This window comes from Pleurodeles waltl, chromosome 1_2 (assembly GCF_031143425.1).
Source record: "Pleurodeles waltl isolate 20211129_DDA chromosome 1_2, aPleWal1.hap1.20221129, whole genome shotgun sequence".
Taxonomy (NCBI): domain Eukaryota; kingdom Metazoa; phylum Chordata; class Amphibia; order Caudata; family Salamandridae; genus Pleurodeles; species Pleurodeles waltl.
This window is the reverse complement of record NC_090437.1, coordinates 114,629,716-114,648,650: the sequence shown is the minus strand read 5'-3', so window position 1 is coordinate 114,648,650 and position 18,935 is coordinate 114,629,716. Positions and strand designations below refer to the sequence as shown.

At 45.1% G+C, this 18,935-nt stretch overlaps 1 protein-coding gene across 4 annotated transcripts in view; it reads right to left on the bottom strand.

Moving 5' to 3' along the window:
* Positions 1-1,249: 1,249 nt before the first annotated feature.
* The window catches only part of LOC138297412 (endogenous retrovirus group PABLB member 1 Env polyprotein-like), a 33,826-nt gene continuing 16,140 nt past the window's right edge, over positions 1,250-18,935 (bottom strand). For 2 of the 4 annotated variants that reach the window (XM_069236779.1, XM_069236787.1), the window contains exons 2-6: positions 12,020-12,071; positions 11,829-11,927; positions 11,552-11,681; positions 11,362-11,426; positions 1,250-4,189 (exon numbers count right to left, since the gene is read on the bottom strand). In XM_069236779.1, the coding sequence (XP_069092880.1) occupies positions 1,970-3,478 (1,509 nt within the window). In that variant the 5' untranslated portion in view covers positions 3,479-4,189; positions 11,362-11,426; positions 11,552-11,681; positions 11,829-11,927; positions 12,020-12,071 and the 3' untranslated portion in view covers positions 1,250-1,969. Of the gene's footprint in view, positions 4,190-10,344; positions 10,744-11,361; positions 11,427-11,551; positions 11,682-11,828; positions 11,928-12,019; positions 12,072-18,935 lie in introns of those variants that run through there. The other 2 variants (XM_069236795.1, XM_069236781.1) reach the window with 2 other exon arrangements.

Here is an 18,935-nt window from a genome sequence, read left to right as displayed (position 1 = left end):
GGATTTCTTTAATGTAGCTGTCTAGAACTCTAGTACGATTTGAAAGGTTGGTTTCAAGGCCAGTACTTATGACATTAGAGGTATGATTGCCAACTCCCTGAGCCACCCCGGTTATAGGACAGTGGCTGGAGTTATCACCCCCACTCACTGTTGATGGACCAGAGCGGGACGTAAAAACAGGGTTCCAGTGTGAACACCCGGGAGTTTGAGAGCCCTGATCATCGCTCGAGGGTGTTCCAAAACTCTGATTTTGCGTTCCGCTACACCCTATACTGCTGTCGGGGTATATTGATGAGGATGGTGAAGACCACTGCGCACAGGCACTTGGCGTAGGACTGGTGGGGTCGTATGCCCCCGGGGGTGTATCGGGGGACATCAGACATGGGGAGGTTAAATGTTTATCGCAATAACGGATGGCCGCTGATGTAGAGGCAGTGCTGTGGCTGGGTGTTACTGATTGAGACCCTACTGATTGTAACCCTGAGGGGATCATCTTAGAAGTATCACAAGGGGATGCCGGGGCTTCAGAACTTTGGGTAGTACCAGCTAGAGCCTTAAGAAGTCCTATACAGTGGGAGTAAGGATCCTCTGCAGGGTAATCATTTTCCAATGACGAGTCATATAACACGGAGGGGATAGTTGTACACCCTGTAGGGGCTAGGGCGAGGCCTGACACCCCGGTATTAGAACTCTGGGACCTAGGTGGAACCGGTTGTACCTTAACAACATTTTTAAAAGACAGGTCTAAAGGTCCAGATTGTAGCTCAGGGGTCTGGAACTTCTTCCTACGACTCTTTAAGGACAGCCGATTTATTTTAGGACTGCTGCACTGTTTTGGGGACCCTCCAGAGACCTCACACGGTACAAACAGTTGGGCTTTTGGTGATGTAAGAACGATAATGCCCGTTTGTCCATGCCCCATCCCCGGGATAGTTGTTGCAGAAGTGTTCGCTGTACTAGGTATTCCCTTTATGACGGATGGTGTGGTGCCGTTAAGAGTTGTACCTGGACCATGATCGGTGGCTGTAGAGGGGTTGCAGGGTAGGTCTTGGTGTTCGGAGTGTGAGGTACTGGGTTTTTCAGAACCGGTACTGATCCGGTAACCCAGCAGTGCCAGGGTACACCCAAAGACCTCGGGTACTTTCCTGATTCAGACTACAGAAACTCAGAGTCTTCTAGGTGAAGTAAAAGATCGAATTTATTGGCTGCAACCAATTGACAAGCGTCCTAGAAGTACAACAGCACGACTTGTATGTTCTCAGGAGACTGTGTGTCAATGCAAAATCAGGTTTCCTTATATACAGTTTTTTAAGCTTCAGGCAAACATTCTTGACATTTTGGTTGGTCATTCACATGTCTTCACTACAAAGGAAAAAAACAGTGTCATGATGAAACCTCATATTTCATGTCATCCAACCCATAATAAATTACCCGGCAAGGCCTAGAATTTCACATCAGATAAGTGTGGACCCCCAATAAAAACGGGCACCTCCCCCTCGTAAAGTAAGAAGAAGAAAAGAGCAGGTGCAGGTGGGAGTAAGATTAGGCAGGGTGTGTGAGCGATAATAAGGGTTTTATGGCATGGTGTGCCTTGATGCTATCTGATTCGGCCACTGGGAGACGGACTGACCAAACAGGTTTGGCCTGAGGCAATGGTTCCAGCTTGCCCAGGTCAGAGAAAAGTCAATCAAGGTGTACGTGTCCTTGGAATCAAATCCGACTGTATTATAAGCCTATGTGAGGGCAACTTTAAAAAATTGGATTCACGAGTGCAGGACGAAAATGGCGATTTCGAGGTGAAAACGCTGCTGGAATTGAGCGAAAATGCTCATGCTTAGTGTACTAGTCATTATCGGTCTTTTGATACTAAAATCGTACTGTTGTGGCAAAGTAAATTACATGGGTCCAGAATTTTTAGAACCACAAACCCTCCTTTTGCCCTTACATAGGCAATAAACCTATTCTCATGCTAATCTGAGTCCAGGTCTATGTTTCTAAAGTCGTTGAGATGTTGCTGTAACATCATCCTAGTATTTAGCTCGTCTCTTGGTGCAGGTTTCCTTATGCATGATGTAACACAGAGGCCACATATCGCAGGAGCACACTGCACGCATAGACAGAACAGAAAAAGAATGGCCAAGATCATCCCAATGACCATCAGAATCTTCCATCCCCATGCTGATATCAGTTCCCAGAGCCATCCCATTAATGACCAATCTCCTTTATCTAAATGAATAGATTCGGAAATTCTATGCAGTTTGGAGATGGCCTGGTATACTGTTGGAGCATTATCTGGGACAAAAATACAGCAACTCGACTGGATCAATGTACATACTCCACCCCGGTCTGCAAGGATGACATCTAATGTGACCCTGTTCTGAAGGGTCATAAGACGATCCGACTGGAGCTCAGCAGTCAAGTTACCAAGGGCACCAGCGGTTTCAGCCACGGTGGATTCAACCACTCTTATCAATTGCCTTATGCTCCTGCTGTTGCTTATTTGTCCCCAGAACGGCAGAAAACCCTTTACGAAGTCCCCAAATTCTTGTCCTGCAGTGTCTTCTTCACTGAAGACGCCTCTAACTATCCTTGTCTTGTGGTAATCTGCCGCTGCTGTGTAGGTAGGAGGCAACAGGAACGAAACGAAGCATGTGCCCGAAAAGTCAGGGGGCAACCATGTAAAGGCTCTATCATGGCAGATGAAATAGGTGCCCTTAGCTGCCAAGAGCGGAGGGGAGGTCTGAGATGCGAAGACATATGTCTCAGTGCAGACGCTTTCCCCTAGCTGAGCTCTGGGATTCTTGCCAGTACCTTGCAGACACAGGTGACCCTGATGGGGTACAACCCAAATCAGGGAAGATATCTTAGCTTGCTGTTTCTCATTCATTGTGGCTTCATTTCCGGTCATGTTCCATCCTATATATGCCATCGTCTCATCTCTGGGGATAGTCTCGTAGGAGATATTGTCCTTCATCATGTCTATGATACCTTTAACTAAAGCATTTTTCTTAGGGTTGTCTTCCGCAAAACGTAGGGGGTAGTGTGCATAGATGAATATCGTTCTGAATGCCCACACGGAACCATTGTGGCTGAAAGGCAGGATCAGATAAGGGATACCTTTATCTGCTGTGTGAGGCATAAGGCCACACACCCAACAGTTAGTTGTATTTATCACTAGTTGGTGTTGGTGCAAAAGCTGGATGAAGGAGTTATTAATGAACTCTAGTCTCCTAGCAGATTCATGTTTAGGGAGGAGCTGAAAAGAATGTGGGGAAACAGTGGAAGGAGGAGGTGCAGACGAGGTAGTGGGTGCCAATATCACGTTAAAACAGAATAAAATATATCCTATAAAAAACATAAGTATACTAAATAACATAAAAATGCACAGCAGCAAAAACCGTTTCCTGGTTATCGTTTCACATATTCTCTTCTTGAAACTCAGTCTTTCAACATGTTCTCCATTTTGGAAAGATTCCATCCTCTAACCGTTGCCGTTCGTGGCGGTTGGTTTACTTCACTTAGGAGTGTTCTGAATGTTCCAGGCCGCCCTAGAACAAACCAGACCTGTAGACCTTGTGTCCACAGGCTACCCCCCTAAGTCTTTTCAGCCACGATCCTACAGCCGAACCCGGATGGAGGTTCAAAAAAAATACAAAAAGCAAAAAGTCATTCAAAAATAATTTTCCATATTGGAGAACTTTGCTAAAGAGAAGAAAAGTAAACTATTTTATTTGTCCTTTATTCTTGGTCGTAGATTATAACGGTTAGTCCCAGGTATCGTGTGGTCCTGAAAAAGGAGTTCAGGTTCTGTAGTGTCCAATCGAACTGACGGTGATACTGCTGATTGTAAAATGTCATCACTTTCTTTCTCAGTGAGTGTTCCTTTTATTCGTGCATCGCTGAAAGGCAGAAAACGTGGCACGGTTTCAGTCTCTGAGTCGGCGACACCTTCCTGGACCCACCGGTCACATGGCAGAGGTAGGGGTACCCTTTTGCAATGGGTCCCATGGATCCAGTGTTTCTTCCCTTCTACTCGAACAGCTGATCTTGTGGAGAGAAGAACGAGGTGCGGTCCGGTCCACCTGGGCTGCTAGTTTTTGGTTCGCTGAAAGTTCTTTATTAAAACCCAGGATCCAGGCTCAATGGGATGACCTGGAGATTCAGAGACCGGAGGCAAGGTGTCGTGGACCTGTTGATGTAAGACACGCAATTTAGCTGTCAATTCATACAGATAGTCAAGCAAGACAGGATGCTCTATCTCGCTAAACTTCTTGGGCCTAAGCACTCCCCATATATTGGCCGGGCGGCCAAAGACTATTTCGTAAGGACTAAGTTTCACTCGTGAATGCACAGTCATTCTGGTTGATAGGAGTGCTAAGGGTAGAGCGTCAGGCCATTTGAGACCAGAGCTCGCTTGTATCTTGGCCAATTTTAGCTTTAGAGTGCCGTTATAGCACTCCACTAATCCAGCTGATTGGGGGTGATTTGCAGCGTGAAATTTTTGGTTGATGCCTAGCCCTTCGCATACTTTCTTTATCACTTGACCCACAAATTCACTTCCATTGTCACTCCAGATCATTCTCGGCATTCCGAATCTAGGGAAGAACTCTTTCACAAGGGCTTTGGCTGTGGATAGCGCAGTATTGTCTTTTAGGGGATAGGCTTCCACCCATCTTGAAAAGGCACAAACAACAACGAGTACATATTTTAAGTTGTTGCACCTCTCCATGTGGATGAAATCTAGCTGCAAAACCTCAAACGGATACGTAGGAGATGCAAAATGACCAGCTGGAGTTGGGGTTCCTCTACCAGGGTTGTGTTTCAGGCATACCATGCAATTTCTAACCACATTTTCTGCGCACTTGGGAATTCCTGCATTTTGACATACTGGGGCCAACAACTTACAAATCCCTTTCACACTGATGTGAGCCATTCCATGAGCCATTGTAACTACTGCAAGCACATACGCATCGGGTAGCAACCATCTTTGATGTTCTGACAACTCAACCCAACAACCATTTGCATCCAATTTACCCGTACTTTCTCTCCACACACTCAATTCTCTCTCTGTGGCTTCAGCTTGAATCGATTTCACGCTTTCTATCGTGTCTTCACACATTCCAACATCACCAATCCATCTTGCAGGGCCCGCGACATACATTCGGCTCATCACATTCCTTGCCGTTTCTTTTGCGACCTCATCAGCAAATGCATTCCCACGACCAACATCATCAGTCACCTTTTTATGTGCGCTACACTTCACAATCGCAACTTGCAACGGTAAAGTAAGTGAATCAAGGAGCTCATTTACCAACTGACCATGCTGTATTTTAGTTCCATGCGAGGTCAGGAACCCACGTTCCTTCCACAAACGCCCAAAATTATGGGCCACACCAAACGCATATTGGCTATCGGTATAGATAGTCACTTTCATTCCTTTTGATACTGTACATGCTCTTGTTAGGGCTATTAACTCAGCTGCTTGGGCTGAATTATGTGGGATACGTGCAGCTTCAACAATCGTACCCAAAGTTGTCACAGCATACGCCGCAGTCGTGTCACCATTCGGGAGCTTAAAGCACGAACCATCCACCCACAAAGTACCATCACTCTTTGCAATGGGAGTGTCCAGAAGGTCTATTCTCCCTTTCGTTTCTTCTTCTGTTCTACGGAGACAATCATGTTGTTCAGAAGTATCTAACTCCGTCACAATTGGCAATAACGTAGCTGGGTTAAGTGTAGTGCATCTTTTTATATGTACATGGCTTGCTAACAATGTCAACTCGTAACCTGACAATCGAGCACTAGTTAAATCCTGTGTCTTGGTTCTGTTTAACAACGTGTCCACTGCATGTGGAACCATTACGATTAATGTGTTATTCATCACTAAACCAGTAGACTGGCGGATAGAAACAGCAGCTGCCGCTGCCGCTCTTAAGCAGCTCGGTAGTGCCTTAGCTACTGGGTCTAAGGTTGAAGAGAAATAGGCGCATGGACGCTCCCTGTCTCCAAACTGTTGTGTCAAAACTGCTAACGCACAACCTTCTTTCTCATGGACATACAATGTAAAAGGCTTGCTGTAGTTGGGGGTACCCAACACAGGAGCTGAACATAATGCATCACGTAATTCGACAAAACTTTTCTGACAATCTTCAGACCATGGGACGGGATTCGGTATATCTTTACAAGTTAATGCCACCAAGGGTTTGGCTATTAACGAAAAATTAGGTATCCATTGTCTGCAATATGATGTAATACCCAAGAAAGCACGCACTTCTCTTTGTGTTCTTGGCACACTCATTGCTGCAACAGCCCTGATTCTCTCTGGGGTCAGTTGCCTTCCCTCCTTCGAAAAGAGATGACCTAAATAGGTCACTTCTTTTTGACAATACTGTAACTTTGAAAGGGACACTTTGTGGTGTAAATCAGACAAACAACGCAATAATGACAATGTTGCTTCTTTGCAGATCTCCTTAGTATCTGCGGCAACTAGCAAATCATCGACATATTGAATGAGAGTGGCGCCATCAGGTAACATAAGAGTGTCAAGTTGTGCTTTCAAAGCCTGACTATAGATGAATGGACTTTCACAATAGCCTTGAGGAGCTCTCTTAAATCTGAAGCTTCGTCCTCCCAAATTGAAGCCAAAAATGTCCCTGCTCTCTTCTGCAATAAGAATGCTGAAGAAAGCATTCTTCAGGTCTATTACTGAGAACCAAGTGGCTGAAGCCGGAATCATTGTCAACAATGCAGTGATATCGGGCACGACTGGAAACTGTGGCACAACTATTTTGTTCACCTGTCTAAGATCAATTACAAACCTATAAACAGGTGGCTGAGTAGGGTCAGTATGCTTCAAGACAGGCAAAACAGGACTATTGCAAACGTTGCCTCTTGTCTCTTCAATTACATCCTTCTCAATCAGATCACGAATAATTGCCATCAACGCTTTTTCCCCCTCACTAGAGATCTTGTATTGGGGAATACGTGGCATTTTAACATTGGCTTTTAATGTTATCACATATGGCTGAATTTCCAAAAGACCTACATCATTAGGTTCAGTAGCCCAAAGAGTATTAGGAAGAGACGAAAATTCTGGTGGAAATCTGTCCTTTGACAAATACATTGGTGAAACCACTTTCTTACCCAATGTGAGTTGCACTCCAGAAGGAGAGCAATACAATGTCGCATACAATCTTTTTAACAAATCTAATCCTAACAAGTTCTCGCCACAACCTGTCGTCAAAATAAGGGGTGTTTCAAATTTACAAGGTCCAACAGAAAGAGATATAGGGTTAGAAATCGGATTTCTAACTGGGGCGCCGGAAAAACCTACTGATACATTTGTTTCGCCAGACAAAGGTGCGCCAGGGAGTTTTGAGTGCATAATAGAACTCTTGGTAGCACCAGTATCCAACAGAAAAGGTTCTGACACACCTGATGCAATCACCTCAACATAAGGCCCACTCTGATCTACTGGAACTGAAACAACTCCCTCTCTTTGTCTATGGCTGTCCTAGCAATCATTACTGTCCAAATGCTCACCCTCTGTATAGTAATCATCAGTATAGTACTGAGCCGTCCTACCGGATGCATTAACCTGTTGATCAAATCTGTTCATTGAATTTTGAGGGAGGAATGGGCGCGCGTTCTGGGGAACATATCCACGTCCTCTTCCTCTAGGTGCTTGTGGAACACCTCGACCTCTTAAACCGGAAGTACCATTTGCGCGCTGCAGCAAAGCAGGGCAACTATACTTGAAATGACCCTCTTCCTTGCAATATGAACACTGATTGGGACCTACTGGGATACGTGGTTGAGCATACTCGGCTCTTTGCGAGTTTCTCTGAAACGGTTGGGGCTGATAGTTATTCTCATAGTTGTTCTGTGCACCACTATTCTGACCACCATGTGGCGGGTACGCTTGTTGTAACAGAACCTTCGTTTTCAAATCTTTTGTTTTCTTCTCTACTCTATCTCTCTCATCTTTATCTCTATTTTCGTAGTATTGTGCAGTAGCCAATATCTGCGCTGAAGAGGAAACTGCCCAAGAACTTTCTGAATCATTTAACTTTTTACACAACTCAGGAAGCAGATTATGCACAAATTTATCGACGAACAAACGTTGACCACCTTCCGTGCTCATATCTTGACCACTGTGGTCCACAAACGTTTCTTCAAACCTGGTGAAGAAATCTGATACCGTTTCTTCTTTCTTTTGCTTACATGCAGACAATTTATCCCAGTTTACACGCATCGCAGGCATTATAGTTTTCATGTAATCAATAATTCTACCAGGAAGTTCTGTCACTAAAGGCTCAGGTTTAGCACCACCAATTTGTCGGGCATCTGCAGCAGCAACATTAGCCCATGTGTCACCTAATTCTTGAGCATGGTCTGCATGGCGAATCTTTCCCCATAAAGGCTGTGGAACAACATTCCCAAACAACATGTCTATGTCCGCTAAATTCATAATGCAAGACCCCGCAGTCTGTGACAATTCCTTGTAATACCCTGTAGGATTGTTACGGGGATCAGGCAATGTCTGCTTAAGGGCTAAAACTTCAGCTCGCTTCCATGGAACGTGTACCCATACACGCTGGAAGTGAGGCAGGACAGGTGGATTAGCATTTGGGTCCCCTTCCCTCCACTGTGGGGGAACTTCTCTCATGGGGTACTGTTTCCCTTTCTTTTTAGCAGAAGAATCATATTTAAACAATAACCTGGAAACACCTTCAGTCCTAAACGAGAATAACGTCGCAACTGCTTTCTCGACATCTGAACCCACAATCAAACCTGTCGAAAAATCAAACCGTACACGACACAACTTAGGCGGATTGGGCTCCAAACCATTTTCCTCTAAATCCTCAGAAAGAAAAGTACACATTTTCTCAAAAACGTATCTCTGTTTCGGTTCTTCCCACTGATGGAAGACATCCATAACAGACTCTAGTTCATATCTCGCTGGTTCAGTAACCCATTTATGCGCCAAATAATTCAGTGTCTCTTTCTCCATACCATCAGGCAATTGGCTACGCAATTGCTTACGCTCTGTAACTGGGGTCGTAGCTAATGACCCAAAGAGAGGGGATAAAAGACTAGTCGCAGTGTTTGTCATTCTCTGACGGATAGAGGGAGAGGGTGACAAATGAACAGGAGGAAAAACAGAATGAGACAAGGCAGAGACAGAAGCAGTGTCAGAAACAATACCAGGAGTGGTAGTCGCTATAGTAGTCAAAGTTGTAGGAAGTAAAGGCAGAGCAGATGTCAAAGCCGGTGGCCCTTGAGAAGGCTGCACCGGAGGAATAGGAACCAACTGAAGAATAGCTGGTGGGTGCTGGGGAGGAGCAGGAGGCAATGCAACCACTGGTTGTGCAACTAGAGGTTGCGGAGGTGCCGTTGCATTCTGCGCATAGGGTGGTGGCGAACTTAGCAAATGCGACATTAGGGGATCTTTTTCAGAGTCTTTTGCTGCATCTTGCTGAAGAGGCGACAAAACTGGATAGCATTTATCTACTGTCATTTTGTGTTGCCTATGCAACTGCTCATTCAACTGTTCTGCTTCGTTATCTTTAAACTGTATAGCAGCTTGCATAATCGAAATACCTTTTTCTCTCTTATTTTTCTTAGCTAATTTAATTTCCTTTTGCTTGGCTTCCTTACGCCATAAGCGGAAAGAATCAAACATTGCCGGCCGGGCTTTCTTCTTAAAAAGTCTAACTTCGAGGTTATCTAAGATTTCTGTGTCAAAGCTACCATTTTGGGGCCATTTTAAAACACCATCTTTTCTGGTGTAACGGATCCATACTTCATTATATGTGATGGGGCCTACTCCGTGCTTCACATATAGTTCATAAGTTGGAGTTCCAATCGGAGGAACCGGACATGAGTCCTCCAACCGGGAGTCCCTTTTACAACCAAGACAAAACAAATTTCCAAGTCTGCTAAGACCAGGCATCTTCGCTCACTAGTCTAGCTTCAAACTTCAAAGGATTATCGTTTACGATAGTCTCGTGAATACACGAGTCCTTCGGCTTTGGTACTTGCAAGTTCCAAATCAAAGTGATCCCGAAGGGATACCAAACCAAATGTCCAACTTAAGGACCAAACCAAGTGTCCAACTAAGGACCAAACCAAGTGTCCAACTAAGGACTGGGAGACGCTCCACTTATACTTAACTGAAAATATCAATGACGTCACCAGAAGACTCGTCTTATCGTTTCGCTCTACCAAAAATCAAGGGTCCAAATCAGGGCGATAGCCAGGGCAGCAGTCCTTCGTAGCCGTCGGGAAGCGGGGAACCTCGCAGCAAAGACTTTCGGACCACGTCGACATGCAGGGGTCGATGAAGTGGCGGCCTTCCTCCAGAATTTTCACACGAAGCTCCTCACGAACCTTAGGCTTGGACCGGTACCGCTGGAATCGCCCCACGTTGGGCGCCAACTGAGGTACTGGGTTTTTCAGAACCGGTACTGATCCGGTAACCCAGCGGTGCCAGGGTACACCCAAAGACCTCGGGTACTTTCCTGATTCAGACTACAGAAACTCAGAGTCTTCTAGGTGAAGTAAAAGATCGAATTTATTGGCTGCAACCAATTGACAAGCGTCCTAGAAGTACAACAGCACGACTTGTATGTTCTCAGGAGACTGTGTGTCAATGCAAAATCAGGTTTCCTTATATACAGTTTTTTAAGCTTCAGGCAAACATTCTTGACATTTTGGTTGGTCATTCACATGTCTTCACTACAAAGGAAAAAAACAGTGTCATGATGAAACCTCATATTTCATGTCATCCAACCCATAATAAATTACCCGGCAAGGCCTAGAATTTCACATCAGATAAGTGTGGACCCCCAATAAAAACGGGCACCTCCCCCTCGTAAAGTAAGAAGAAGAAAAGAGCAGGTGCAGGTGGGAGTAAGATTAGGCAGGGTGTGTGAGCGATAATAAGGGTTTTATGGCATGGTGTGCCTTGATGCTATCTGATTCGGCCACTGGGAGAGGGACCGACCAAACATGTTTGGCCTGAGGCAATGGTTCCAGCTTGCCCAGGTCAGAGAAAAGTCAATCAAGGTGTACGTGTCCTTGGAATCAAATCCGACTGTATTATAAGCCTATGTGAGGGCAACTTTAAAAAATGGGATTCACGAGTGCAGGACGAAAATGGCGATTTCGAGGTGAAAACGCTGCTGGAATTGAGCGAAAATGCTCATGCTTAGTGTACTAGTCATTATCGGTCTTTTGATACTAAAATCGTACTGCTGTGGCAAAGCAGATTACATGGGTCCAGAATTTTTAGAACCACAAGTGGTTCACGAGTACCAATGATGCTGCGGGGTTTTGAACAGTCCCAGTGCAGACCTTTAAAGACGACATCCGCTGCTTAGGCTGAGGGCCAGCGTCTCCGGAGCTCTGGGGTGATGATTCTAGGATGTAAAGATAGCAAAATACATATTAGGGCTAGTTATAACTGCTATACTGATGGGTGTGAAAGACGTTTAGACACACTAAGGACTGTATACACCAGACTCTACATTTTTCTAAAACTCACCTTGGGTTTTTCGGCTTGAGGAGCCCTTCTTAATAGGCGGGCCGTCCTTAGACCCAGGGGCCTTCCTTTTGCGGGGCTGGCTTTTAAGCTTTGCATCCAAATTCCGGATCGTTTCTTCCATAAGGGACCCCTCGGGATAAAAAACATTAAAAAAATAATGTTACACTTACAATATAATACATAGACTATACGAACTCACTGAGATGGCCATATATAGGTCTGATTGTTGGGCCTGGTAGGTTTTCAGAGGGGTTACAAAAAGAACCCTAATATATACCTGCAGAAACGTTATCCTGTGACACGGTGTTTGACCCATCTTGAACATGAAGGATTTGTTGGAGAGAGGCAATCGCACACCGGAGTTCGGCATCATAACCTATGCAAACACAAGGGTTCCCATTAGCAGTAAAATAAAAAAATAGCATTCCTGACAACGTAGTTCAGAACGACCTATGGCCTGTAACTCACCTTGCTGCACGGTCTCCATTTCCACATGGGATTCCCCAGACTCTTGACAGTCCTGTGTACAAGAGAGACAGATTTGCCTTTAAGCACCCCACAATTCATCTTCTAGGTCAGAACCCTTTATAAAAGCACACCGAGTGTTGAAAATTCTTTTTTTTTTTTTTTAAATTTTGAGAAAAAAAAAAAAAAAATATATATATATATATACACATATATATATATATCAAGATTCAAATTGTTGAATCCCTATGTTCTGTAAGTATAAATACATATTGACAACTGTAAAACTTTTCTCAAAAACTATACACGGTTTAATAAACAAATTCCACATGGTGGCGCTCTTGCATAATACGAGCTCTAAGATTGTCTCTATAAGACATAGCCAGGAAACCGGATCCTAGGAGCCATGCCTGGTTTTCACCTTAGCTGAACAAGGCTGTGAACCATGTGTGGGGGGGGGGTGGAGCTCAGTCTAAACTCCAAGCTGAGCCAGTTCCAACACCACACAGTCTTTGTTTTAAAAAAAAAAAGAAAATGGCCGGATGTGGATGCAACATGTGTGAGGTCCTGGGTTTTTCAGGGCAACAACATCAGATCCAATGCCATCCTGAACTACGGTGAGTGGTGTGGGGTACTTGAGGGGTCTGAGGCTCCTTACCAGGGATAGTTATTTTTTAATCATTATTATTTTTTATTTATTTCAACAGCTTTTTTTTTTTTTTTTTAATTTATGTGATTTTCTATTTTTAAAATGTTCTAGACTTCAGGGTCTCCTAAACCCCTGGTCACACTTGCCACATATATATATGTCCCATGGAGACCTGGGGTCTCTGAGCCTGGTGCTCAGGGCCCTCATATTTGTATTTAAAAAAAAAAAATGCTACCCTAAGGGACCTTGGGGGCCCCAATCCCAAGGCCCCCAAAACGCTATTCATTTTATTTTTTAATTTATATATTTGTATGGGCCCTAGGGCCCTAGCGCGCGTGGTCAGGGCCCCACAGACCATGGCCACGAGCCATTACTCCTTTTAAAAAAAAAAAAAAAAAAAAATGCATTTAAAAATGCTTAGTAATGGCGCCCACGCGCCATTACTAAACATTTTTAAACTATTGTCGCACTTTGGCGGCTAGCGATCGGCTCTCAGAGACCCCAGGGAACACCCCGAGGTCTCTGTGAGCCGGTCAGAAGGTTTAATTAGAGAGAATGCCGCGCTGAAACACGCACGGCATTCTCTCTAATTAAACTTTCAACGCGGCTCTCAGAAGCCGCTTCTGAGAGCCGCGGTGTTAATGCTGCCAATGGAGGTCTCCGAGGCTGTAAGCGCTCGGAGACCTCGTTATCAAGTTAGGAGATCTCTTCTCGGAGGCAGCGCGACCTCCGAGAAGAGAACTGCTAACATGATAACGCTGTCTCCGGGCGTTTACAGCCTCGGGGACCAGCGTTAGTAACTTAACAAAGCTGCTTTCAGAGACCTCGAGGTCTCTGGGAGCAGTTTTGCTAAGTTAATAACGCGGGTCCCCAGAGCACAGGACGGCTTTGGGGACCCGCGTTATTAACGTAGCAAAACTGCTCCCAGAGACCCCGGGGTCTCTGAGAGCAGTTTTGGCTAAGTTAATAACGCGGGTCCCCAGAGCACAGGACGGCTTTGGGGACCCGTGTTATTAACTTAGCAAAGCTGCTCCCAGAGGCCGCTAGGTCTCTGAAAGCTGCTTTGTTAAGTTAATAACACTGGTCCCCAGAGCCATACTGCGCTCTGGGGCCCGAGTTATTAACTTAACAAAGCAGCTTTCAGAGACCTAGCGGCCTCTGAGAGCAGTTTTGCTAAGTTAATCACGAGGGCCCCAGAGCTCAGGCCGGCTCTGGGGACCCTTGCTATGAACATTTCGGCGCGGCTCTCAAGAGGCCTCGCGGTCTCTTGAGAGCCGTGCCGAAAAGTTCATAGCATGGGCCCCCCAGAGCTATGGTTGACTCCTTGGAGCATAGTTATTAATTTTAGAGCTCTGCACCCCGGAACTCATGGCGCTGAGCTCTAAAATTAATAACTATGCCACCCCCAAAAGCTCACCACTTAAACTCACTACTGCAGCCATTAGTTGTGGGAGCATATAATACTGGCCCATACAATAAAATGCACATAAAAAAAAAATACCTAAAGAGCCCCATAACATTCCTATACAAATTAAATACGGCCCCATCACTAATACCATTAGCTACACAACCCCTGAACCATGATGTACACAATAAGCCCACCATACAGCCATCAAAATAAGTGCAACCCCACAAAAATACCGGCCCAGACATAGCACAAGACCCCACAAGTACCAATTAAGCATGGCCCGCAGCCCCCAAAATAAGTGCAGACCCCCAAAAATACACGCCCATACACAACCCCTGAAACATCAAGTACAATTTAAACCATGGCACCACTCCACAAAACAAGTGCAGCCCTTCAAAACTACATACAAATGCATAACCCCAGAACCCATAAGTACAAATTAAGCATGGCCATTAGCCCCCAAAATAAGTGCATACCCTCAAAAATACATGTCCATACATAGCCCCAGAACCACCATGTACATATTAAGCAGTCCCAATACACCCCACATCGCAAGTGCACTCGCGCTGAAATACATGCCTATACATAGCACATTACCCCACAAGTACCAATTAAACAACCCCGACCCATAAAACAAGTGCAGACTTTAAAAAATACCTACAGATACACAGAACCACCATGTACAAATTAAGCACTACCAATACACCCCACAGAGTCCGAGCGCTCACGCTAATAAAATACAGACAAATACAGAGCACATGACTCCACTAGAGCCAATTAAACAATACCAACCCACAAAATAAGTGCAGACCTTCAAAAATACAGGTCCCATACATAAGCCCAGAAGCTGCAGGTACAATTTAAGCAGTACCAATACAATCCCCAAAATAATTGCGCCCCTGTAAAAATACCTACAAATACATAGCACAAGACCCTACAAGTACCAATTAAACAAAAGCATCCCATAAAGTAATTACAGTATCTCAAAAATAGACTAATAGCTTTTAAATTTGTATTTTTTTTTTTTTAAAGCAGGCATTTTACATATCTATGTATAGTTAAACAGGTTGGGGCTAATGTCATTGTTAAACTTTAGTAAAACACATATACACACCACCCTGTTACAGACCTTAAGTAGAAGATGTTCAGCATCACCAGTCTGAGCTCTACCCTTCATGTTTCCAGCCATGATGTCCTGATGCAGCCCTGCTTGCCACAAATGTCAGTATGTAGTTCAGAAAAAAGAGGTCTGTGAAGGTGGGGGGTTCTTATACCATGCTCACAGTGGTAATTATGCCTGTGCTCTATGATTGGTGGGACCTGGAAATAGACATCTGTTATAGGTTAGCAATACTTGGCCTTTGTTGTGTTTCAACTTTTAATTACTGGGTCAGTTTTCTAATTTAATCCCCTCTGTGACCCCTGGAAAGAATGTAGGCCCACCTCTGTTTTAGATTAGCCATGCCCCACCAGCCTCTGTTGTGTTTCAAACTTTTAATTACTGGGTCAGTTTCTAATTTAGACCCCACTGTGTCCCTGGGAAAGGCTGTAGGCACACATCTGTTTTAGATTTGCTATGCCCCTCATCCTCTGTTGTGTTTCAAACTTTTAATTACTGGGTCAGTTTCTAATTTAGCCCCCACTGTGTCCCTGGGAAAGGCTGTAGGCACACATCTGTTTTAGATTTGCTATGCCCCTCATCCTCTGTTGTGTTTCAAACTTTTAATTACTGGGTCAGTTTCTAATTTAATCCCCTCTGTGACCCCTGGAAAGAATGTAGGCCCACCTCCGTTTTAGATTAGCCATGCCCCACCAGCCTCTGTTGTGTTTCAAACTTTTAATTACTGGGTCAGTTTCTAATTTTGCCCCCACTGTGTCCCTGGGAAAGGCTGTAGGCACACATCTGTTTTAGATTTGCTATGCCCCTCATCCTCTGTTGTGTTTCAAACTTTTTAATTACTGGGCCAGTTTCTAATTTAGCCTCCACTGTGTCCCAGGGAAACCCTATAGGCACACAGCTGTTTTAGATTTACCTCTCTAAATTGATAGGCTGGCTCTAACAAAAGCAGCATTTGACCATTCCCACTTTTTTGGATTAGCCAACAGTGTGGAGGTTTGACCAGACCGCCCACTTTGCAGCCCTTTGCAGAGGCACCCTAACAGCCACTTGGGCATGAATGTCTGACATGTCCAGACCTGTCCCTCTCAAGCTCTGAAACCACTTGCACATCACTAAGTCATACTTTTTACACATCTCATAGGCCAAAACCCAGGGGCTAGGACCCAGACACAGGGCTAACACGTGACACCATGAGGGCACATCCCACTTGACACCCCCATGCACCCACGTCACTTCCGGGGAGGGCTTTCAGGGACACCGGAAGTCCCAGCCACCGGAAATGACGTCATTTCCGGGGGGCGGGATAACTGTCACTTTTAATTTGATGATTAAAGGTATCCCTTCCTACTACTGAGGCCTGATATGATATCTCCCAGAACCAGCCCTGGTAGGGACACTAACCACAGCCACTTCAGAGTCCTTTCACCCAGGGATTTCTCGCTGGCTATCTCTCTCTCTTCCCTCAGAGGAGCTCCCAGGAAGAGGCAGGTTCTCCTCTTGTTGATTACCTCAGGATGTCATGTCTCCAGACTTCTGGGTGCCACATGAGCCAGATCCACTATGCGTGATTGTAATGACCTAGAACTACAAATCGCAAGCCACAGAGTAAACATCCTTCCAGAGACACCGACAGTTCATGCCGTACATGATGAAACGTAGCTAGTGTACGGCCAGCCTCCTCAGTCCTTTTTGACGGGTTATGCACCATGTCATGCCTCCTTCCTGTGTGGACACCCACTATGGCTAGTTGGATGCATTCATCCTCTTGGGTGGCAGTCTTGAATTCTTCCATAGACACTGGTAGTAGTCGGGACTGCTCAACCAACAGGCATACATATTACTCCACTTCTTCCACTTCTTCTTGAGTCGTGGCAGGCCTAGCATGCCTTGACAGATAATTTGCTGGATTTTGTGACCCTGGTCGATACGCCACAGTGAACTGATATTCCTGTAACTGGAGAATCCACTTCTCTATCCTAGGGGGAGAGGTGGATGTGGACTGGTTGAAAGAGCGAATGAGGGATTTGTGGTCCGTCACCACAGTGAAAGGTTGTCCATACAGGTAGAGGTGAAAGTGGCGGCAACCCCAATGAACAGCTATGGCCTCCTTTTCGATATGCGAGTATTGCTGTTCAGTCTCAGTCAGGGCTCGACTGGCATAGGCACGGGCGCACATCCCCTTTGTAGCTCTGTGGAGACAAAATTGCACCTAGGCCTACCGGACTCGCGTTAACAGACAGTTCCGATTTTTTGACTGGATTGAAATATCTCAATGTGTTGTGGGCTGACTCTTGGTCGCACTAAATGCCTCTTCCTGGGTGGGTCCCCACTTCCAGAGAGCATAAGCCTTTGTCAGTTCTCTGAAAGGAGCAGTGAGAGACACCAGGTTCTGAATGAACGTCTAACAGTATGTGACCATGCCCAGGAAACTGCAGACTTCGGTAACAGGGGTGGGTGCAGGCACTGTTTGAATGTATCTGACCTTCCCATGGTCTGGCATTACCCCTTTGTCAGAGAAGTGATACCTGAAGAAGGCAATGTTAGTTTGTAGAAATGCACACTTTTCATGGTGCAGTGTGAGCCCATGATCTTGCAGGCACTTGAAAGTGGCCTGAAGTCATTCAAGGTTTTTTTACTGGCCTCTGCAGTGCTGCCCCCATATGCGCAACGTGGACTTTTGAAAGCTCCTTGGACCTCCCCAGGGTGAGCATGATTGTCATTAACATTTCCGGCATTTGCAGAATGTTCTCCCTCAGCTTCACTGAGTGGCAGCCCTTGATGAATTGTACTCAAATTTCATCCTCTGCATCAGGCAGTGTTCATGTGCTCGCCAACTCCCAGAGTCTCGCATAGAAGGTGTCAACTGATTCGTCCGGGAGCTATATAGTCTGGCGGAGAAGGAATCGTTTGTAGTCCAGGTTGGCTAGTGGCTCAAAATAGGCTATCAGAGTGCTTTTTAGTGATTGGTACGTGAAGGGTGGCCCTTCCTCTATGAGTGATATGCTGATTTTGTGGATGGCCGCCTCCCCAAGTCAAAAAGGAAGATCTTCCTGGAGTCATTTTGAAGTCATCTGATGACTTCAGCTGGGCTATTCCTGTAATTATCCAGTGAAGTAATCTGAAACCATCCTGAAGTATGCCTATAGGGCAAAATATTTAAATGAGATGACTCCACAGTCATCACAGTAACTACTTCAGGATGACCTTCTGATTACTTCCTTGAAAAATGTGTGATTATCTTTAAAGACTACAGGATGACTCCATGACAACTAGGGGATGATTGCAGATTACTTCAGGATCACTCCATGACAACTAGGGGATCACAGCAGATTACTTCAAGATGACTCAATGACTGCTAGGGGATGAGTGCAGATTACTTCAAGATGACTCCTTGACAACTAGGGGATGAGTGCAGATTACTTCATGATGATTCTGTGACATCTAGGAGATGAGATTATATTACTCCATGAGGACTTCATGTTTAGTTCAGGATTTCTTTGTATTACTTCACAATGACTTTATGACCACTTCTGGATGTCACTTTATTACTACACTATTGTAGGAAAGTACCCTCTTTCTTGGCATGGTTACTCCCATTTTTCTGACGGTTGTCAGTGTGTTTGACTGTGCTCACTGGGATCCTGCTAACCAGGACCCCAGTGAATATGCTCTCTCCCTTCAATCTTGGTTGCTGGAACCATTTACTACCCACATTTGGCATCCTGGTGCCCCCATGTAAGTC